This window comes from Scyliorhinus torazame, chromosome 3 (genome assembly GCF_047496885.1).
Source record: "Scyliorhinus torazame isolate Kashiwa2021f chromosome 3, sScyTor2.1, whole genome shotgun sequence".
Lineage (NCBI taxonomy): Eukaryota > Metazoa > Chordata > Chondrichthyes > Carcharhiniformes > Scyliorhinidae > Scyliorhinus > Scyliorhinus torazame.
In genome coordinates, this window is record NC_092709.1 from 60,867,397 (window position 1) to 60,891,056 (window position 23,660).

A 23,660-nucleotide genomic window follows, 5' to 3' on the forward strand; every position below is an offset into this window, starting at 1 on the left:
TTACAGAATGAAATGTTGCCAACTGTTTATTTTTGGAACGACTTTATAGTCATAACAAAGCAAACATTAACAAATTACCAGAAGAAATAAACTCCTCCAATTACTATACCATCCCCCCTCCCTCTGAGGTAGGACAATAAGAGGGCATAATTATTTTGGACAGTTATTGCAAATCTGATAAATTTAAACAAGCATTGCACACCTAAAAGGCTCACAAAAATTGTATTTTTGAATCAAACTTTCACTTACTGCAAATTGCTCATGTTAGACATCAAGAACCTTAAGTAAATTCACTGTGACTCACTAAAACAGATAGTCTTACAGTAATGAAGTTGTTCAAATTTCAGAAATATATTTGCTCAACAGAAATTCTACATAACAAAAAAATTTAAAGATTTACATTTTTGATTCCTGTTCACAACATCTCCTCATCCTAATGTTGCTTCTTCATTCTATTTTTCTTTATATTTAACTTGGTGTGACCATTTATTCATCTAAACACGACAGGATGCTGCGGGTCACTGCTGCTTTGTGACCCAGTGGCAACGCTGCTTTATTAAATGTCAAGAATCGATCTGATTGTGTAATAGGTGCAATCACATTTGTTATACATTAAATTTTAAATTGGCTTAAAAAAAACCTTGATGGTCAGTCTTCAGTCAATTATACCATTTTTTGGGAAATGCTCCCAATAAGGAACTGGACTACCATGTTTTGGGGAATTCTCCCACTTAGGAACTGGACTGATTCTTCGGAAGGAGAAAACACCCAAAGAAAGGGATGGGAGATTTAACTTAAAATAAACTTCAAAGCTATAATGCGAAAGAGAAAATAAGGATTAAAGCAAGGCAATAAAGGAAGACAGAGCACTTATTAGCTATAGTCTTGTCTTTAAAGTGTATGAGTGAATTTGTCCAGAGTCAGATTTCTTGGGATACGGGATTTTGCATGAAGGAAAGCAAATTTGGCTTCCAGCCATCATGGAACATATGAAGATGGACACAGTCACACCAACACATAATCAGGTCAAGCTCTGACAAGATATTTCAACTTTAAACATTAAAGCATGAGCACTGGAGCAGCACCACAATCAAAATTGGGCAGCAAAATAATTTAGCCACTGAGCATTAAGGATTTAAGTACAAATATACTCCAGGTCACAATACAATATTTTTCTTGTGCACTTTTGCAATTCTGTTGCACTTATTTGCAGAGTTTTGTGATACTTGAAAGTATTAATGGATGATGTTCAAGTGCTGGACTTTGAGTAACTCCCCCACAATTCAGACAGCTTGTTTCCTATTCTTACAACTAGGTTTGTCACCAATCAAAAGCATGCATTTCTTGTTAATGCACCCCCCATATAAATCCTTGTGTGGGCATTTGAAGATCCATATTTTAATCCAAAATGAATGCCAACATTGCTCTAGAATGCCAAGAAGTGAAGTTCCTTCTGATTTTCCTAATCCTCAACTGATGTGAAACAACAGTGTGAGGAAGAAATATCAACTTCTATCACATGGAGAATAGGTAACTGAAAAGCAAGGCAACACCATAGTCTGTCAACTGCTGCCCCTACCTCTCCTGCTGGTGTTCTGATGACCTGTGTGATGATACAGGCTGATTTCCCATCCTCCAGATCTAACAAAGTTGCTATTGCGCTATCATCATTCCCAGTTTTCATACTTTGCCCCAGCATGGACCACAATTGAGAACGGAGAATTCAGATTATGTAGCTAGATTTTGTATGAGAAGCATTTTAATAATACTCAACTTGTGGGTGTTTCTTTTGAAGGAGAAAATCAGGAGCATTATTACAAGGCTGACTTGTACTTCCTGACACCAAAGTTCAATAATGGCAATGGCTTACATGCAAAGCTGCCTGATCTCTCAAATGCAGAGAAATGTGGCTTGTGGAAGGATTTTCAAGGGAAACAATGATGGATAAAAATGACAGTGCTCAAGTTTAGTGAACAAAACCTCAATTTTCCAACACACCTATAACATAAGTACGTACAATTAGGATTTTAAGGTCACAGAAACTATTTCTGTCAGCCTTGCTTTCAGTACATCATTACTAAACATGGAAACTAACCAAAAAAGGTCTCTGAATAGTCTATGGCTATATCTCACTATATTCTGAACATCATGCTTTAGTTGTGCACAACATATGGTAGTGAATCAAATTTGACCCATCAGATTGTTGCAAGAAAGTCCACATCAACCAGTTTGATTGTCCTTCTTTATTCCTGAAGATATCTCAGTAACATATGTAGATTACAGCAGTTTCAACACCCTTATAAATCATGAATTCACACTCTCATATAATCATTTCTAGGACCATTATCTCCCGATAAGGGCTGGCGATACTGATAAGATACATTGGCAAAAGGAAGAAATAAAATGTAAGTGTTGAATACATCAGCAGGAGTTGTATTAGCTATTCTCTACAATGACTGTGCCAGCTTGGTAACGTGGTGGAAGCTAGGCACAGGAGAAGCATGGCCAATTGGTCATTCAGTTTCTGCTGTACTCATCACCGGTTGAATAAATGTAATCATGTGTTCACCTTTGAAGGATACTACATTTGTGTATCTGAGGTCAAAATAGTTGTACACTACTTCTACATCATGGAAAAATAAGCTTCATGTCAAACTCTTCGACACAAAAATCAAATCTCCTATTTTAAAGCACATATAAATTTTCAGCCACACTCATTTCCAAGTGCAGAATTGTGTCTTTGGTGCAAACAGTACAATTGTTGTAATGTAGGCAGGACCAGCAAAAATTCAAAAGTTTCAGTCGTCAGTTAATGAAAGTATACTGTATAGTACTCCATTAACTACTCCAATACTGCACCAATGAATTAAATATGATTTTGCATAGAGTAGTCTATTTCACAATAATAGTATTTGGCCAATATTATCTGGCACGCTTATTTTTCTGCCTTAATACCTTTACAGCATTAATACATGTGCCATTCACCCTTACACTGCTTATGCAGAGCTATCCAGGAGGCAATAATTCCTAAGAGGGGTCTTAAGAATGCATTTGAATCTAAAGAGATTAATTGAGGTACAAATATTTCTATGATGGAACGCGTACTCTAGAGTGAAGTGAAACAAAAGCGATAATCTAAACTTTAATTGCTCTTTGTCCAATATTCCAACAAAAAATATGCAACAGTATACAGCAGCCTTCTGATGGGAATAGGGGAACAGTGCATTCATACATTTACAATTAAGATTTTCATCAAGCGTTTCTCCTCATTGCATGTGGAACACTTCTGCATTTGGATTCTTCACCAGCCAGGTACCAAAACCATGATGCACAAAAGATGATTTCAGCAAAGCTTTTGCTTCTTGATATGATTTTGCCATCACCTGAAAGGAACGGAAAATTGAAGGCGATAAAAGAATATGAATACTGTCAATCTAAAGTAAAAAGCTAAAAACAATTTCTTTAACTGACTAGAGATTTGAATCGTTTACTTTAAAGAAGCAGCATAAAGACTTTGTTGAATGTCCAACATAATGAACAGCAAACCAATCTAGAAGGAAATCCATACGAACATACACTCCCAAATAACTTAAATTGCAATAAGTACAAACTGCACTTTGAAACTAGAGACATGGGGCAGAATTTACTGTCTGTTCACGCCGGCAGGATATTCTGGTCCCACTGATGCCGCATGGGACTCTTGGCGACAAGGGGTGTAGTCAACAAGAAATCCCATTGACAAAGGCGGGACCAGAAAACTCTGCTGGCGGGCTGTCTCCGCCAACTAAAAACACGCGACGGGTGGCTTGGCAAATTCTGCCCAATATTACCAAGCAATTGCAAATGATGGACAACCTTTGATGCACCAAGAATGCCATTAAGTTTTAAATGGTAGCGGGTGAAAGAATAATTTTTCTGCAATGGAGATCATGTTAGCCAATTTGAATTGCAGCAGAGAATTGGAAACTGAACACACAAAAGCTGTGAACTGATGGTTACCGGCATTGAAATTGCATGAAGGCAGTGTAGGACAAAAATAAGTGGTCTTCGTCATGGCACAAATTTGAGGTCGGTAGCTCATCTTGGGATCAAATGTCACGCCAAGGTTGCAAACAGGCTGTTACAGGGAGAGGGATGGAGTCCAGAGTGGCAACCTAAAACAATCTAAGAGAATTACATTTTTCTGAAAAAGCTTGTGTAAATTTGACAGAGATATTTCCAAAACCAGAAAGCAACTTTACCTTTGCTGCATGATATGTTGGAACTGTAGACAAATCTTCTCTATTTGCTTCTTTTGCAACAAGATAGAAGCGACTCAACATGGCAGCTTTGCATAAGCGACTGGTCATGGAGGTACCACTTTTAAATGGTGAGCTGAAACACACAACATATCACACTTTTTTAAAAAAGACAATAAAATAGCAAAATGAGCTAATAAACACTACTTCTAAGTATAACATTCAAAATTGGTTTGTTTCAGTAGATAAAATGGAGTTAATCGTGTTCATCTTAGTGGAAATCTTAAAATTGTGGCCCAAACCACTGAAATGGCACATATAATGGAGACTCGGCTGAACTGGATTTTCAAACTTCATTCCTCAGACTGCATTGCAAATAGCTCAAAATTATGGCAATGGATCTGTAATCTCCTAAACAGTGTGCCCAATGGTCTATTTCCTTAACTAATTACCCCATGAGGAAAATACGGTAAATTAGTCAAACTGAAGGCAGAAAGAGAAATAGAGGAAATGAATGAAGGAAAACTAAGAATTTTTTTTAAAGAACAAATAGAAGACGATAACATTGTAACCCAGACTTTTTGAATTGGCCTTTGAAAAGTCAATTGCAGAGAAGGTGTATGTAAATTATTACTTTTTGACATTAACAGGAATATAAATTGTAAGATTGGCCTAAAAATAAAATTCACTATCTACTGGAGTGAGACTCCATAGCTTAACTTGTTCCCTTTCTGGCTTCAAAAGAGGGATTTCATAACAGGACGATGAAACTACTACTACTGACCTGAAATGGCAGTCTTGAGATTAATTTGCATTTACAGCATAAATTCAGCGATTTCTGGGATGCACTAACTTCATTGAAGAGGCTCACACCCGGGCCCAGACGGGTTTCCAGTGGAATTTTTCAAAATGTTCTTGGGGGACTTGGGTCCCCTGCTGGTGAGAGCGTTCAATGATGCGAGGGAGAAGGGGGTGCTCCCTCCGCCGCTATCTCAGGCCTCGATCTCCTTAATTTTAAAGAGAGACAAGGATCCGGAGCAGTGTGGGTCCTACAGGCCAATTTCATTGTTAAAGGTGGATGCCAAGTTACTGGCCAAGATCTTGGCCTCAAGGATTGAGGATTGTGTGCCGGGGGTGATAGGGGAGGACCAGACGGGGTTTGTTAAGGGGAGGCAACTGTCGGCCAATATTAGGAGGCTACTGAATGTTACAACGATGCCCATGGAGGGAGGAAGTGTGGAGATGGTGGTTGCCAAGGATGCGGAGAAGGCCTTCGATTGGGTGGAGTGGAACTATTTGTGGGAGAAGCTGGGGCGATTTGGGTTTGGACAGGGGTTTATGGACTGGGTCCGGTTACTGTATCGGGCACTGGTAGCGAGTTTGCGGACAAACTGGGTGAGCTCGGAGTATTTCAGGCTGCACTGGGGGAACGAGGCAGGAATGTCCACTCTCCCCTTTGCTCTTTGCCTAAAGAGCCATTAGCACCGGCGCCGAGAGTGTCAAGGGAATGGCAGGGGATAGTACAGGGGTCAGGGGAGCATAAGGTTTCGCTGTACGCGGATGACTTGCTGCTTTTCATTTCGGATGCGTTGGAAGGTCTTGGGGGGGGGGGGGGGTTATGAGTATCTTGGAGGAATTAGGCTGGATCTCCAGGTACAAATTGAATATTGGGAAGAACAAGATTTTTCCGATCAAAGTGGGGGGAATATTGGGAAGAACAAGATTTTTCCGATCAAAGTGGGGGGGCAGGAGAAGAGGCTGGGGGAGTTGCCGTTCAGGTTGGTAAGGGGGAACTTTCGGAATCTGGGTATTCAGGTGGCACAGGGGTGGGAGCAGCTACAAAAGCTGAACTTGGCATTTGGTGGAACAGATGAAGGTGGATTTTAGGAGGTGGGATGTACTCCCGCTGTTGCTGGTGGGACGGGTGCAATCGGTGAAAATGACGATTCTCCCAAGTTTTTTGTTTGTGTTCCAAAACCTCCCGATTTTTATTCCTAAGGCTTTCTTTGGGAGGGTGAATGTACTGATTTCAGGTTTGTCTGGGCAGGTAAAGCCCCGCGGGTGAAGAGGGTGCTTTTGGAACGGGGTCGAGAGGCGAGTGGGTTGGCTCTCCCGAACTTCATGAACTATTACAGGGCGGCGAATATAGCAATGGTTAGGAAGTGGGTGGTGGGGGAGGGGTCGGTGTGGGAGCGGATAGAGGTAGCCTCTTGCAAGGATACGAGTTTGGGGACACTGTTGACAGCGCCTTTGCTTTTCTCGTCGGCCAGGTGCTCCACAAGCCCGGTTGTGGTGGTGGCCCTTAGGGTGTGGGGACAGTGGCGGCAGCACTTGAGGCTGGAGAGGACCTCAGTCTGGGCACGATATGTGGCAATCACCGTTTTTTTCTGGGGGGGGATTGAGCAGTTTGGGGACCTATTCGTGGAGGGTAGCTTTTTGGGCTTGGGAGGAGGAATTTGAGATGCTCGTAGTGAATGGGTTCAGGTATCTGCAGGTGAGGGACTTTGTTTGGAAGCAGGTACCGTCCTTTCATCACCTGCCGCCCCATGGGCTGCAGGTCAAGTGGTGTCAAGAACAGGGGTAGGGGAGCGAAAGGTGTCAGAAATTTACAAGGAGCTGATGGATTGGGAGGGAGCCCCGATAGAGGTAGTGAAGTGCAAGTGGGAGGAGAGGTTGGGTAGGGTGTTGGTGGCTGGGCTGTGGGAGGAGGCCCTGAGGAAGGTGAATGCATCCTTGCCATGCCCTAGGCTTAGCCTTAACCAGTTTAAGGTGATCCACAGGGCACATAGGACTGTGGCCAGGATGAGCAGGTTTTTTGAAGGGGTGGAAGACGGGTGTGGGCGGTGTGCGGGTCGGCCCGCAAATCATGCCCATATGTTTGGGGAATGTCTGAAACTTGGAGGATTCTGGTAGGGGTTTGCCGACGTTATGTCGGAGGTCCTGAAGGTAAAGGTGGTCCCGAGTCGAGGAGCGGCGATCTTCAGAGTGTCGGAAGACCTGGGAGTCCAGGGGGCGAGTGAGGCCAATGTCCAGGCCTTTGCCTCCCTGGTAGCCGGGACATGGATATTGTTAGAATGGAGGGACTGGGCGCCCCTAAAATCGGAGGTGTGGGTGTGTGACCTGGCGGAGTTTCTCAGGCTAGAAAAGATAAAAGTTCGCCTCAAGGGGTTCTGTGGAGAGGTTTGCCCGGAGGTGGCAGCCGTTTATTGACTTCTTCGAGAAAAGTTAAGATGTCAGCAGTTGGGGGACCGGTGTTAAAATGGGGAAGCTGGGAAGCCGAATGGTGGGGTGTTAGATATTGTGTTGAGTTTTTTTAGTTACTGCCCTGTTGGCTTGTTTTGTTTTGTGATTATGTTTGTTGTGTGAATATATAAATGCCTCAATAAAATATTTTCAAAAAAACGTGAATGCCAAGATTCAGGAAAGTGAAGTTACCTAGATAGTTTGTTGCAGGAAGCAGTCAAACCTGAGGTAAGAAGTACTTTAGTGTTGGTTCATGAAGAGGAACAGGACTGTGAGATAGCAAGGTAAGAGAAACAAGATGTAGTGATGGAGGAGCCTTGATCCTTGACTTTGATCAAAAGGTGTGAGGCACTTGCCACCCTATGTGGATGAGAACAAGGGCTGCAGCTGTCCACTGCCCCATCTTCAGGAAACCATTCAAGTGGGGTGGAAGTGAAAAGGAAAGTGGCAGTAATAAACAACAGAATAGTCAGGGGATAGATATTGTTCTCTGCAGTCACATGTGGGTGTTATGATGGGTGTTTTTCCTGTCCAGTGCCAACATAAAAACACAGCTTTGCAGCTGGAGATGGACTTGGCAGCGGGAGGGTCCAGTTATTATTGTTTAAATCGGAACCAAAGACGCAGGTAAAACTAGAATTGGTGTTCTGCCCTGCAGAGGGAGTTTGAGGCATTAGGGTCTAAATTAGAATGCAGACTCCCAAAGGTAATCACCTCTGGATTGTTACCCGAGTCAGGTGCTGCCTGGTATGGGGTCAAATTGGTTAAATATAAACATGTGGCTCAAAGAGGGAGGGAAATTAACATGTGGCTCAAAGAGGAAGGGTAGTTAACATGTGGCTCAAAAAGGGAGGGAAATTAACATGCGGCTCAAAGAAGGAGGGAGGCTCCAATAGATGAGGCATTATAGAACCAATACTGCAAAGAGAACTGTTCTTGTGGGACGGGTTCCATTTACACTGGGCTGGGATCATCATTCTGGCAAATCATGCAAGGGCTGAGGTTAGGCCTTTAAGTCGGGGTTGGAGTGGAGTTGTGGGGAGGTCAGATGAAGGGAGATTTAGAAATCTAAAGACAAAGATTCAGACAATAGAGCCATGCAGCAATTTGGGTAAAGACAAGCAGAGTGGGACAGCAAGGAACAGAGTTTACCAACAGGTAGTCAAAAAAAAATTTCTCATGGCATGTGTGTCACCACCCGGCAGGGGGTCTCAGGGGTTAGCTTCACTTGCACCCCTCCTCAAGGAGTAGCCCGGGGGCCATTAGGCACCTCGAGGGAGGAGGACGTGATGGGTCCCGTGCCGATGACTCCCACAGGGGTAGTGCCGTAACACCACAGTGCCTCAGACTCGCCCCCTCCACCACCTGGGACGACAGAGCAGCAGACGAGCACATCCAGCCCTGGTCGTCCCAGAAGGCCACCAATAGGGCCTCAGGTCACAGGGCAGGAACCACAGCAGGCCGCCTCCTCTCCTGATGTACCGCCTGCGGATTCACCTAGATGTAGCATTAGGGCCCTTAAAGCACCAGCTAAGTTGGCATGAATGCCGCACACAGTATAGCATTAGGGACTAGGACACAAATCTGCACATATATGTTTACCGTTTCCCAATAAACATCTGTTCACAATGTTTATACTGGCCTCGGTGCTCTGTCAGAAGGGTGTGAGAAATGGGCTGGCTGCAGGAGGGGGGAAAGAGATGAGCTGACATTGAGGGACAGGGACCCCAGTTCAGCCAGCGCTCACCAGTCTGGTGCCTCAAGCCCATCTCTCACCAGGGACAGTGCTATCATGGGCAGGATTCAGAGGTTGTCAAACGATGTGGAGCACTAGAACTCAGAGCAGAGCGGGCTGTCAGCATCCTCCATTCCATGAATTAGACCCGCTGTTACTCCCAACTGTGGGCCCGTGCCCCGTAATGAGGCAGGTAGGAATCACTGAAGGGGGGGGGGGGAAGGTTGTGCAGGTGGGATGGGGTGTCTGTGCTGCTGGCCAGGCCCCTCAGTCGGTGAACCTGGAGGCGTTAACAGCGTTTCATGCGCACCGGCCCAGGCGCACGCGTTATGCGGCCCCCTGTGCCTGCCCGGGCCCCATGTCCTGCCCATCTTCGCCCTCCCCCGCATCACCCTCATCGGATGAGGGAGAGACAGGATCATGTCATTTACGTGTGGGGGCAGCACGATGTTGTGGAGGATGCAGCAGGTCACCACGATGTGGGAGAACCTCCTAGCGCTGCACTGGAGGCCACCTCCAGAGCGATCCAGGCAACTGAATCCAATCTTCAGGTTGCCAAAGCACCCCTCGATCTTGCTCCTGGTGCCAGCATGGGCATTGTTGTAGTGGGTCTCCACGTTGGTCTGTGGCCTCCGGATAGGCACCATCAGCCACAACCGGAGTGGATAACCCCTGCAGCCCAGGAATCAACTCCTTAACTAGGGGTGCATCTCAAAGATGTCAGGAACTGTCGAGTGTATCAGGGTGAAGGCGTCGTGCACACGGCCCGGATATCAGGCGCAAACGTGCATGATGTGCACCTCATGATCATACACTAGCTGCATGTTCATTGAATGATTGGTTTCTGAAGACCGGCCCGTCATGGGCCGGTGCTCATAGAGCAACATGTATACCGTTGTTCACTCCCTGGAACTGGGCACCTCGGTGATGAAGGCGAACCCTGCTGCATGGGCAAGCTGGTGAGCTCGGTCTACATTGAATTTGATGTGTTGTGCCGACCGGGCATACAGGGCTTCCATGACCCTGCGGATGCACCTGTGCACCGAGATCTGTGAGATCCCACTCGGCACCTGGAAGGACCCCGTGGCATAAAACTTCACCTGGAAGGACCCCGTGGCAGTTCAGAGTGACCACCAAGAGCGGGTGTCCTCCCGCATACCTCCGCGGTGCCAGGTGCGTCATCATCTGGCAGATATGTCACACTATCTTCTGCTCAGCGGGAGTCTTCAACAGCGTGCCCTGTCCGGCAGGTCCTCGAATGACAGATGCTGGAAAGTGCTACCATGGGCAGGAATCAGACGTTGTCAAGCGATGTGGAGCACCAGAGCTCATTGCAGAGGGGGTTGTCATCATCCTCGATACCATGGACCTTACCCACTGTTACTGTAGGTACCACGGAGAGGGTTGCGGGGGTGTGGAGGGGGGATGCGGTGTCCGTGTTCCTGGCCAGTCCCCACCTTGTCGGTGAACCTGGCGGTGATTAGAGCATCCCATGCACGTTGGCACTAGCGCACAAGTTTGCGGCCTCTGTGCCTGCGCAGGCCCCATGTCCTGCCCATCATCACGTTCCCCCGGTCCTCCTCGTCGGATGAGGACTGACATTCATCCTCCTCCTCTAGCACGTCACCCTTCTGCTACTCGATGTTGTGGAGTACGCAGCAGGCCACCACGATGCGGGCGACCCTCCCAGCGCCATACTGGAGGCCCCTCCAGAGCAGCCCAGGCACCTGAACCGCATCTTCCGGATGCCAAAGCACCGCTTGATCACGCTCGTGGGCATCTTTGCAGCAGGTCTCCGTGTCGGTCTGTGGCCTCTGGATAGGTGTCATCAGCCATGTTCGCAGCGGATAACCCCTGTCACCCAGGAGCCAAACCCCCAGCCAGGAGTGTGCCTCGAAGAGGCCGGGATCCGTCAAGTGTGTCAGGATGAAGGCATCGTGCATACTGCCTGGGTATCAGGCACAGACATGCATGATACGGAGCTGATGGTCACAGCTGCACATTCATCAAGTGGAACCCCTTTCAATTTACGAAGATCGGCCTGTCATCTGTAGGGTGACATGCATTCCCTTGATCACCCCATGGACCCGGGGCATCTTGGCGATGGGCGGTGAACCCTGCTGCCCAGGCATCCTGGTGGATTCAGCCCTCATTGAAATTGATGTATTGTGCCAACTGGACATACAGGACCTCCATGATGGTGTGGGTGCACCTGTGCACCGAGCTCGGAGAGATCCTGGGCAGGTCCCCACTCGGTGCCTGAAAGGACCCCATTGCTTAGTAGTTCAGAGTGACCGCCACCTTGACGACCACCAGGAGAGGATGTCCTCCCCCATATGATAGATATGTCCCACTGTCTCCCTGCTCAGCCGGAGTCTTCGACAGCATGCCCGGTCCGGCAGGTCCTCAAATGACAAGTGCAGCCAGTACACGAGGCCTGATGCGGTGCCTGCTTCCCACATCCTCTTCGGCCTGTTGGGCAGCCAGCTCTCTGTCCTCACCAGCTGGCTCAACTGCTTCAGGGTCTTCCCTTCACCAATATCTTCGCATTCACATTTAGTAGCAAGATAGGCCTGTACAACCTACACTCTGTCCTTATCTTTCTTTAACAACAAGGAGATTGAAGCCTGCTCCAATGTTTGTGGTAGTACCCCCTTTCCTATCGCCTCCTCAAAAATTCCAACCATCAGCGGCGCCAATCTTTCCTTGATTTTCTTGTAATACTCCACTGGGAACCCATCTGGTCCTGCCACGTTCCTCGATTGCATCTTCCCAATTGCCTTCTTTACCTCCTGTTCCTCTAACTGCCTCTCCAGTGTGGTCCTATCTTCCTCCCCCAATCTCGAGTACTCCAAACTGTCCAGGAACTCCTGCACCTCCTGATCCTCCCACAATGGCTCTGACCTATAGAAATTTTCATAGAACTCCTCAAACATCTTATTAATCTGGTCCGGAGCCACCAATTTCCCTGTCCTATCCTGCATCTGGACAATTTCCCTCGCCGCTGCCTCACTCTGAAGTTGGCCTGTCTTACCATGCTCATAAATTGCCCGCCTCGGTTGGCACACCGCCTTCCCCATGAATAACCGATCAAAACTAGCCTGTAGCTCCCTCCTTCTGTCCAAAAGTGCTTGGTCTGCATCTCCCGCGCCTCCTGTCCACCTCCAACATCTCAACTATCAGCCTCTTTATCCGCCTTGGCCTTAAACGATATCACCTCCTCCGTCACCACCGCCTTCAGGGCCTCCCATACCACCGCCTGTGATACTTCCTCCATGCAGTTAAAACCCACTTACTCCTCAATCACTCTCCCGATCTTCTCACAAAACCTTCGGTCCCCCAGCAGCCCCACGTCCATTCTCCATCCCGGTCTCTGCACTGTCCCCTTCTCGAAGACCATGTCCACCCAATGCCGCACTGTTGCTAAAGGTTGCTCTCTTTCGTTGGCTCTGAATATGGTGGTCAATATGGTCGCCTTCCTTAATTCTAATTACGTTTGCTCTAGAGTCGCCAGGTATCTTTCAATACCGCCACAAGGTTCAAACCGAATACTGATCAAAGACTCGACACATCAGTTAGTTAGTTCAAAGTCAAATGCTTATTTATTTACACACAGTTAAATATACTCATGCACGAAACTCTACAGACTAAACTATCACTACTGCTAAAGCCTATACTTAGCTTCGAGCGCCCATTCAGTCAGAGTAACAATGGCCGTTGTTCGGTTCTGAGGCTGCTGGGGTGGAACTGGTACGGGATAACAGCTAAGGTCGTCTGTCTGGAAGTGTGCGTTGACCTTGGACTTACTTGCTTTTGGTGCAGCTGGTGGACAGGTCTCTCCTTGGTGAGAGCCGGGTCCAAGAGAGCGATTCTCTCTTGGGGGCTCCTTCTTATACCCAAAGGGGCTTTGCGCTCTTTTGGGCGGGTTCTTGAACTTGGCCCCAATCAATTGGGCCGTTTCTTGATCATACATATTGATCTCGTCCAATAAAGGGGTGGGTGCCCTGATGGCTGGGCGTGTCCTCGGTGGCCGTTGGCCTTCTTTGTTTCGGTCTTCTCTAGCGCCGGGGTGTCGGCCTTAGTATCGGTTACTCAAATGTTACTCTTTTGTTCCCGGAGATGGGCCATTAGAATGCTAATGAGCCTACAGTTTTGGTCTTGTCTGGGAGCAGCGGCTCCAATATACAGACGAACCCTTAACTTGCTTGTTTTCTCAGTATTGTCCATTTTCCCTGCAATCTTTGCAAAGTGTCCATTTTGTAATCGGGAAGTGGCCATCCCAGATGGCTACAACACGTGATCTGAAATCGCTATTGCCGAATACGCTGATCCTGTAACCCAGCGCCTTCCCAACTATAAAAAAAGTCTATCCTCGAATAAACCTAGTGAACCGAAGAGAAAAATGAATACTCACACTCCCTCGGGGCAAGAACCTCCACGGGTCCACCCCTCCCATCTCCTTCATAAGCCCAGTCAGCATCTTCGCCCCCCCCGACTGAGCAAGCAAGCACGTCTGCAAACTATCCAGCCTTGGATCCTGCACCAAGTGCTAGTGCCCTCCCACTATTAGCTTGTGCGAATCAAAGTCCGGAATGGTCCCAAACACCGTCCTCACAAACCCTGCATCATCCTATACGTACTTGCCAACGCCCTCCCCTCCAATGCCCCTGTTACTATCACATATCTACCCCCTGGTCCGCCCCCGCTGTCTCCATCGGGAACCTCATTCTCTTACTGACCGCTATCCCCTGCGCCCTGCTGTCGAACCCCGAATGAAATACTTGTTTTACCCAGCCCTTCCTGAGCCTCACCTGATCCTTCACCCTCAGACGAGTCTCCTGTAGCATAACCGCATCAGCCTTTAAACTTTTTAGGTGCGCAAACATCTTCGACCCGCAGCCCCTCCGCCCACATCTCTGTTCACTAGCCGACTTAAGCTTGCTAGGGTGAGGGCCCCTGCCCAGGCCCCACTCCCCTTCAATCCCCTCCCCCACCCTGTCCCAGGAAGACAAAAAAAAAATTCCCTTCAAACAAACAAGTCCATTGTGCAAATACAAACCCCAGAAAACCACTGTTACAAAAAAATCCCCACTCTTACCTTCTCCAAATAGGTAACGTTACCCCATTTAACCCATATAACGACATGAAATAAAAAATAGAACTATACATCATCTTCCATCCCCCCTACCCTCGGTCCAAGACCAGTCCTTAGTCCCATTCCTCCCTTTTGCCCCAGTCCATCTGCCTTCACAAATGCCTCTGCCGCTTCCACCGTCTCAAAATAAAAGTCTTTGGAGTTGTAGGCCACCCTCAATTTAGCTGGGTACACTACACCGAACCACACACCACTATTATACAATGTGTATTAATTTGCCGTCTACCTCCTCGCCAACTCCACAGTTAAGTCCTGGTAAATACGTATACCAGCTCCAGCTCACTGCAACTCTTGCTTCGCCCAAATCAGGACCATCTCCTTCACATGGTACCTGTGGATGCATATAATCACTGCTCTTGGCGGCTCATTCGCCTTTGGTTTAAGCCTCAACGACTGATGAGCCCGATCCAGTTCGTACCGGGAGAGATCTTCCCCCTCCCCCAACATCTTAGTAAAGTACTCAGTCGGCATTGGGCCCTCCACCCCATTGGGCAGGTCCATGATCCTCACGTTTTGCCGCCTCGATCTGTTTTCCAGGTCCTGAACCTCGACTACCCTCTGCAGAACCACACGCATCGCGATGAGCTGATCGCTGTGTTGCGACAAGGCTTCCTCCACTCCCTTCAGTTTCTCACCCTGCTCCTGCACCTCAGCTGAAGTCCTCGACACAGCCACCTTCACCGAGGCAATCGCCTCCTCCACCAGCACCTTCAGCGCCGCAATCATCTCCTACCTCATCACCTCCATGTGCTTTGTAAATTGTTTCTCGAGTTTCAAAGCCATTACCTCGGTCATCTTTTCTGCCGTAAGCAGTGCGGCCCCACCCAACGACCAAGCCTCCGCCATCTTTCCGGTTGCGGAGCTGACCCTTTCTCGCGACGGAAAACCTTCACTCGCTCCCTTCTTCATGATGGCTTTTTTTTGGTTTTTCAACATCCCCCTCCTTCCTTATGTTTTCCTGCACTTATTTGTCAACAAAATTGCCCCTGGGACCGGGCATTAAATTCTAAAAAATCAAGCCTTGAGCAGGAGCCACCCAACGTGCAACTTTCTCCTACATGCCGCCACCAGAAGTCCAACGTAGAACTAGTTAAGTGGGCTTATAAACAGATTTTGGCGGACACAGCCGGTAAATCGCACCCTCAGTTTAGGATACAGTACTGTCTGCATATCCCGCCTGATCTGAGACACAGGTTTAATCCTGCTATATCTCCACTATGCCTAAAGCGCCTGGTATTTGAAGATTACTATATAAACTGCAAATGGACCTATGTTAAGATTCAATCCTATTAGTCTGGTATAGCTAGAGGCTATTTGACAGAGCTTTGTGCTCAATCCTTTGCTTCAATGCTGGGTCTTCCAGATGGGAGAATTGATGACATGAAAAAAGGGTGTACAACATCCTAACTTCTGCAGCTCGTAAAAATGTTATTCGCTCATGGATCAGCGACAAGTATCCTTCAATTCAAAACTAGCATTAAATAGTTATGGAACGTATTCCTATGGAATTCCTGAATTCTGTGATCCATTCGAAGTCCGATGCATTCTGTAAAGCATCTCAAATTTATAGGCTCCACCTTAGCTGACCAACTCCTGTGAGGTTTCCCTTGAGCCATTTTGTTAGTCTTGGATCTTGCAATACATAAAGGTGTGCGCCTGGGATGTTATCCCATCGTATTTATATGGCCTTATTCTCTTTCTCTCCCATCTTGTTTTAAATTGATCCAATATTAAAACTGTAGGCACAAGTTCTTTTGTTCTAAATTTATCCTGTCTTGTCTGTTCTCAAATCTGCAATAATTCTTATTCTGTACTATTTTGTATTGAGAATTTTTTGTATTATTTGCAAAATACTGAAAAATTAAAAACATTTATGGAAAAGAGCAAACTATGCAAGCAACATAATTAATACAAGAGAACAGCATATAGGATTTAATGAGAGCAGCTTAGGCTAATGAAAGCAGCACAAACTCAGATTCTGACAGCAATACTAAATCCATTGCTCCAGAAGATAATCTAAAGTGAAGTATAATTAAAGCAAAATCTTGTAGATGCTGGAAATCTGAAACATAAACAGAAATTGCTGAAAGAACTCAGCGGGTCTGGCAGGAACGGGCAGTTAACGTTTTGAGTCATGCGTACAAAAAATGTTAACTCTGTTTCTCTCTCCACAGATGCTGCCAGACCTGCTGCATTTTTCCAGCATTTTCTGAAATATAATCAACTTACTCAAATAATATAGCTATTAACCATATTACCTGCCAGCAATCCTTCCAGTTGCACCATTCACCACTTCTACCAAACAATCCGACTGAGACCAATTGAGGCTGAGGGTTTTATGAATAGAATTTGGGTGGCAAGGATATGCAGTTTCTGTAAGGCATATTTGCGGTTTGCTGACAATGTAGAAATTTGGGAGCTTTGAAGTCAGTGAATCATCCACACGCTGTTTAATTGCAACTTCCACTCCTCGTGTGTCTATGCAGTTTGCATCACCTGGAAAGTAAATATGATTTAATAAGCATTTAAACAGATATAATTTAGTTTTTAAAAGTAAATTAGAGGCACGATACATAATACAGATAAGTGTTGACACAAACTGAAGGGGAAATCATAGGAAGATGTTCAACACCATTTAAGCCACAAAAACCATAAGAGGAGTAGGCCATTCAACTCCTCGACTCTGTTCTGCCATTTTACTAGATCCTGGCTGATCTTCTACCTCAACGCCATCTAACCATCCTATTCCTGCAACCTATCAACCTCTGCTTTGAATATACTCAATGACTGAGTCTCCACAGCCCTCTGGGGTAGAGAATTCAAAGATTTACCACCCTGATTGAGAATTCAAAGATTTACCACCCTGACAACTGCGGGGATAGAATGGTCGTGCAGTTTTTCCTGCACTGCTGACTCGCCCAGACGGTGTTGCTCACGACCGTTGCCACCTGCACCCAAGAACAGCGAATGGCGGCAGCTGACAGCCTCCTTCCCAGGGTACAAGGTCATCCGCCGCTCCTCCACCACGTCCAAGAGGGTCTCCTGCTCTGCATCGGTAAACCTCGGGGCTGCTCTCCTCGCCACCATCTAGTTGGCTGGGATGGTGTGTATGGAGAGTGAAGTGTGTCTGGAATGTCTAACACTGTCGCTTTCTGCTACCAGGACCTGCTCGAGATGGGGTGGGTCCAACTGGCGTCCCCAGCCCCCAGCCAGTGCCACAGTTGAGCCCCCCCTGTGAGTCGAGCAGTGACGCTGAGAGACACCGCCCGAGACTCAGAAGACCCTGGAGCTTGGGTCGTAGGATGACACAGATTTCCCGACACAGCTATCTCCAGCACCCTCCATCATCCCAGAGGCACTCACCTCGGTCGGGCACTTTAGTGAAGAGGCTCCTGGAACACTATATGGTCCACACCACATCGTTCACCAGGTACAGCAGGTGGAAGTACAGACACCCAAGGGTGCGGACAGTCGGAAGTCAGGCCGATCCCAGGGACAAGCTGTCATCCAGATGGGTCTCGAGTTTCTGCAATAAACAGTCCCATCCATAGTGGAGATGCACTCGCAGAGCCAGGGTCCACGTGAGGAGTTGCGGGCAAGCATCCAGCACCTGCATGTGCAGTTGGAGGAGTCCAACCGCGTGCAGGAGTTGGTGCCGGCAATGTGTGCCACCCAAGCCAACACTGCACGGGTGGCGTCAACGGTGGAGACATTGGGGCGACTGTTTTGGTTATGGATCAGCATGTCCCACAGGGGAGGTTCTGGAACACCACAGCTCCTCGGAGTCCCCCCTCCCCCGCTGCATCTAGTGGGCAGGGGGCAGAACGGGGCAGCACCACGCTACCCGGGATACCCGAGCAACAGCCGGGCCTATCCTGGCCCGGTTGCCCCAGAGGATGCCCGCCAACGGGGACCCAGGTCACAGAGCGGAAATTCAGCAGTCCGCCTGCACTCCTGCTGTGCCGTCTGGGGATCCACCTTTACGTAGTGTCAGGCCCGTAAGTTAGACACTAGTTAAGTTGGCACGGTGCAGGGCACAGTTTAGTTACAGGGGCTAGGGCACAAATCTACAAATTCAGTCACGTTAAACCCCTGTTGTGACCATTACAACTTGCCTCGGTGCTCTGTCTGATGGGTATGTGGGGTGGCTGGAGGTGAGAGAATGGGCAGACGTTGGGGGGTAGTGGTGGTGGAAGGAATAGGCGGACCCTATGGGTGGCCTGGGCTCCCCAACCCCCCCCAAACTGTCCCCACCCCTGCCAGCCCTGGGATCCGACGGGGCCATGTGATGGAATTTTCAGCTCGCATGCAGGGGTCACCCAGGTGGACCGTGTAAACTGCTACCGTGGGCAGGAGTTAGGTGTCGTCATATGATGCGGAGCACCAGAGCTCATCGCAAAGCGGGCTGTCATCATCCTCCATCCCATGGATCACATCTGGTGTTACTGCCAACCTAGGGCTCCCACCCCAGTGCCGCAGGTATGTATCCCTATCCAGTCCTCACTCCCACCCCCAAATTGGCGAACCTGGAGGCGATCAGAGCCTCCCGTGCCTGCCTGGACTCCCTGTCCTGACCACCTTCACCCTCCCCTGCATCCTCCTCCTCCTCTACCTTGCGATGTTGTGGAGGACACAGCAGGCCGCCACATCGCGGGTGATCCTTTCAGCATCATACTGGAGGGCCTCTCCAGAGCGGTCCAGGCACTTGAACCTCATCTTCCGGAGGCCGAAGCACCCGCGATCACACTCCTGGTTGCTGAATGGGCTTCGTTGTAGCGGATCTTCACTTCGGTCTGTGGCCTCCGGATAGGAATCAACAGCCACGACCGCAGTGGATAATTCCTGTCACCCAGTTGGTTGATGGGTTGGGAAGTTCGGATAAAATGTGTTTTGCTAATAATAAGTATTGGTAACACAATCACAAAATTTGAGATTGTGGCAGCACGGTAGCACAGGGGCACCACGGTAGCACAAGTGGATAGCACTGTGGCTTCACAGCGCCAGGGTCCCAGGTTCGATTCCCCGCTGGGTCATTGTCTGTGCGGAGTCTGCACGTTCTCCCCGTGTCTTTGTGGGTTTCCTCCGGGTACTCCGGCTTCCTCCCACAGTCCAAAGACGTGCAGGTTAGGTGAATTGGCCATGCTAAATTTCCCTTAGTGTCCAAAAAGGTTATATGGAGTTATTGGGTTACGGGGATAGGGTGGACGTGAGGGCTTAAGTGGGTCGGTGCAGGCTCGGTGGCCAGAATGGCCTCCTTCTGCACTGTATGTTCTATGTTCAAATTTTTAAAAATTGAAAACACTGAAAAAAGAGGTTTGACAAAAATGAGGACATATAGGGGGCAGCATGCTGGTTAGCACTGCTGCCTCACTGCGCCAGGGACTGGGTTCAGTTCTGGCCTTGGGGACGTTGTGTGGAGTTTGCACTTTCTACCCGTGTCTGCGTGGATTTCCTCCAGGTGCTCCGATTTCCTCCCCCAGTCCAAAGATGTGCAGTTTAGGTGGATTGGCCATGCTAAATTGTTCCTTAGTGTCCACGTATGTGTAGGTTAGATGGGGTTACAGGGATAGGGCATGCGAGTGTGCCTATATAGGGTGCGCTTTGAGGGATGGTGCAGATTCGATGGACCAAATAGCCTCCTTCTGTGCTGTAGGCATTCTATATAAGCCTCCATGATGTCACAAATAGGTCAGCACAATGGGCAACTAAGTGGCAGGTGCAATAAATTGTGAAGTTAGTTATTTTGTGAGACTAAACGGAGCATGGAAGTACAGACTTTATGCAAAAGCACTGAAGGTTATGAATGAACAGAAATGCCTAGCGTTTCAAATACACAGGCCGTGATATTAATGTTAAATTAGCAGGGGAAAGCATGCTTGAGACCTGGAAGTAAATAGAGTGGGTTGGATTCTGCAACTTTAATTGGAAGGCAATAAATCTTGGTTCGAGGATTTGCATTGCAATGCTGCGCAGTAGGCATGACGTCATAAGTGTTATGGACCAGGATTTAGAGAACCCCAAAGTGTATCATGGAGTTCACCTGACCCACAACTTTTAATAGATTGTGGTTACGGGGAGCACACGGGCTTACTCCGCAGGTGTGATGCAAACAGAAATCTACAGTACTTTTAAATTAAAACAATGTTTTTTTATGAAACCAGTTAACACTTTATAAACCCACAGTAAACATCATAACAACTATCAACACCAGTAAATCCCCATAGAATACAGTACTCGACAGATAGCCCTTAATAAATTCCCAAACAACATCCGGAAAACAAAAGACCCTTTTAACACAAAGATCAGGTTTAAATTATCTATTGAGAGCAGTCAGCACTTTGAAATCACCCAATTGATTTGGAGACAGTCCTTAGTTCGCAGAGAGAGATCCTTATGCAGCTCCTTGCTTTGCCTGCAGCTATCCAGCTCTCAAAACAGAACTAACCACATCCTGTAGCAAACAACCTAAAATGAAAGGAAAGCAGACAAACAGCCCAGCTCCACCCACTCTCTGACATCACTGCAGCTCTCTAATAAACACCCATTTTTTAAAGGTACTCTCATATAACATAAGGAGTCCTTATTTAAAGGGCTAATGCAGAAATGCAACCCAAGGAGCCAGATGGTGCTTAGGAGGAATGAATAAAGAACAAGGGCAGTTGCAAGCTTTAATGAGTGCCTGCAGATTTAATGAGGGTGAATCTCCGGCTGCGAAGCACCCGGCAGAAATCTCGCTATGTCGGGAGAATAATTGGAGAGGCCCAAAACAGTATCTGCGTCGAACAGCGCACAAAGCTGCCAGCCCGCTGCAACTGACGTAATCTGAATCACACCTTCTTTGGATGTGAAGCAGTTCAGCACATTTAAATGCTAATTTAAATGTGCTGGGACTGTTTGAAGAGAGATTCTCCCGGCATTCTTCCACTGCCAGTGCAACACTAAGCCAGCGGGAATCACTATTGGTCTCAACCACCGGAGACCAGACATGGCGACTACACTGGGGGGCTTCTGAAGACATTGTAGCCCCCAGGTGATCAAGGGTTATGGGGAGAAGGCAGGAGAATGGGGATGAGAAAAATATCAGTTACGATTGAATGGCAGAGCAGACTCGATGGGCCGAATGGCCTAAATCTGACCCTATTGTCTATAGATGGTTAGAGACATAGCAGGCTGGCACTGCTGGGAAGGAGAAGAGGTTTGAAAGGGGGTGGGGGGTGAAGAGGTGTTCTGGCGATTAGGGGAAGTCCCTGAATGGAGACCCATTGGAAAGGACCTGATCCCTCTGTGTGTGTGTCTGGGGAGGGTGGGGTGGGGGGGCGGTGATGCCAGGAGGCCTGAAGCCCCAATATCGGTGTTGTGGAGCTGCCCTGAGGCCCTGTGCTGGTGGGGTTTTTTTTTGGGGGGGGGGGGGGGGGGGGGGGAGTCCCAATGCTAGCGATGGAGCCTTTACTGTGACTTGAAATTGGGGCACCCTTTAAAAAGAGAACTCTATCTCAGTGAAGCTCGGCTTGCCAGCCTGTTTAAGGCCCGCTCCCCAGTGCTGGTGTAAAACCTGGCCTACCTCCCAAAAAACGTCTGAGTGTGGGTGGATTGTGATCTGAATCACATCCAAACACCTGGCGGGAATCTCACCTCATTTCCCGCTGGAGACCACACTTAAGAAATATTGAACCGTAGTAGGGCAGGAAATTATTTAATGATTTAACCAGGTCAGGAAAAGTGAGTACAGTTGCTGTTTCACCAATATTGTCTGGTGCAATCCTGTGTCTTTGTAGCAAGGGCTCTTTAAATGTTTTTATGCAGTTGCATATTTTGCGCATGGCTTGTGGAAACATTCACATTGCCGCCCATTTGCGCAGCTTAGAGGGAACAAGAACCCCACCTCCACCACTCAGTCTTATCGACCACACCATTTCTCATACCCACTTAAGTTTCAGCCGCGCCATCCCCGCATTTTGATGAACTTCTTCATCTCCCCAAATATCCATTCATCTTTGCCATGTATCCCAATCCTTATGCAATTTAATGCTCGTGTATAAGTCACTGAGGCAGAATGAACTGCATCCATTAGTTGACTTTCTTTCTCTCGCAGGTCTGAATCTGCGCCCCTTATAGGAAAAAAGTGTAAAACATGGGAGGAATAATAGACTGGAAGTGTACTTGACAAATAGTGCAATTCACCATTAAGCGATGGTGCCATGGAGAAGTGGTCCATCTGTGTCCCTCTTAATTAGAGGCAAATCACATTATGTTGAGTCTACAGCACAGAAACAGGCCTAACTAGTCCGTCCCAGCGTTTAGATTACATACGACTCTCCTCTCACCCCTCTTAATCTAACCCTATCAACTTGGCCTTATATTCTTTTCTTCATGTTTATTCAGCTTGAATTATATATATGGCGCCTAGTTGTGGTCTCCACTACATTCACTTCAGGGTGACTTATCAAAGCTATGTATTATCCTAAAAGAGATCTCGGTGGACAGATTGGGAACTTCAAATGGCTCTTGACAGAATTTAAAAATACAGCTGTACAAACTGAGCCATTATTGAGAATGAGTGATCTGATCTAAAGTTTAAAGACACCATGAACAGCATCTGAAACTTGGCTCCTTTTCACTCGAGTTTCTGAGCACCAGGAAATCCAAGCTGAAGGCTCTGAATCTGAATGATAGTCAAAGTCATTTCAAAAGCCCTGTTTTGCAAATTGATAATGAGGTTAACTGGAATGTTGACTCACCTGTGCTAATGATCGTGCTAACTCCAGCAAGCATGTTACACTCACAACGCCAAATGTACCAGCCGTAAAATTTGAAATGTGCGGATTGAAGCCAATTTGCTCCAATCCTCCGCTATTTAGTGCTCTCCTGCTCTTAACCCACCCATTTCTAGGTGTTAAAATCCCCCATGATTTCGAAAGTATGAGTGCAGGTAGGCAACATCAAAAATAAAATGTCTGAGAGTAGAAGAGTAAAACATGAATGATGAATTGATACAAACATTAGTCAGGCTATTTAGAAGACTGTAATGTTGTTTTGGACAACCCATAGAAATGGTACTAAAGATGCAAACAGCATACATGCCAGATTCACTGGAATAATGCCAGGGATGGGAAACTGTAATTATGAGGACAAGATACTGATATTTAACTGAAGGCTTTGAGGAGATTCAAACTTTTTTAAAAAATCATGAAGAGAAGGTAAACTATGAGGGCAAACTAGCACACAATATAAAAACGGACAGCAAGAGCTTTTTTCAATGTACAAAGCGAGGCCAAAGTGAACATAGGTC

General features: G+C 47.4%; 1 protein-coding gene across 4 annotated transcripts in view; it reads right to left on the reverse strand.

The window, feature by feature from the left end:
• The window catches only part of adad1 (adenosine deaminase domain containing 1 (testis-specific)), a 241,000-nt gene continuing 217,340 nt past the window's right edge, over window positions 1-23,660 (reverse strand). For all 4 annotated transcript variants that reach the window (XM_072495706.1, XM_072495707.1, XM_072495704.1 and 1 more), the window contains 3 exons: window positions 16,630-16,867; window positions 4,242-4,374; window positions 1-3,383 (listed from right to left, as the gene is read on the reverse strand). In XM_072495706.1, the coding sequence (XP_072351807.1) occupies window positions 3,267-3,383; window positions 4,242-4,374; window positions 16,630-16,867 (488 nt within the window). In that variant the 3' untranslated portion in view covers window positions 1-3,266. The remainder of the gene's footprint in view (window positions 3,384-4,241; window positions 4,375-16,629; window positions 16,868-23,660) is intronic.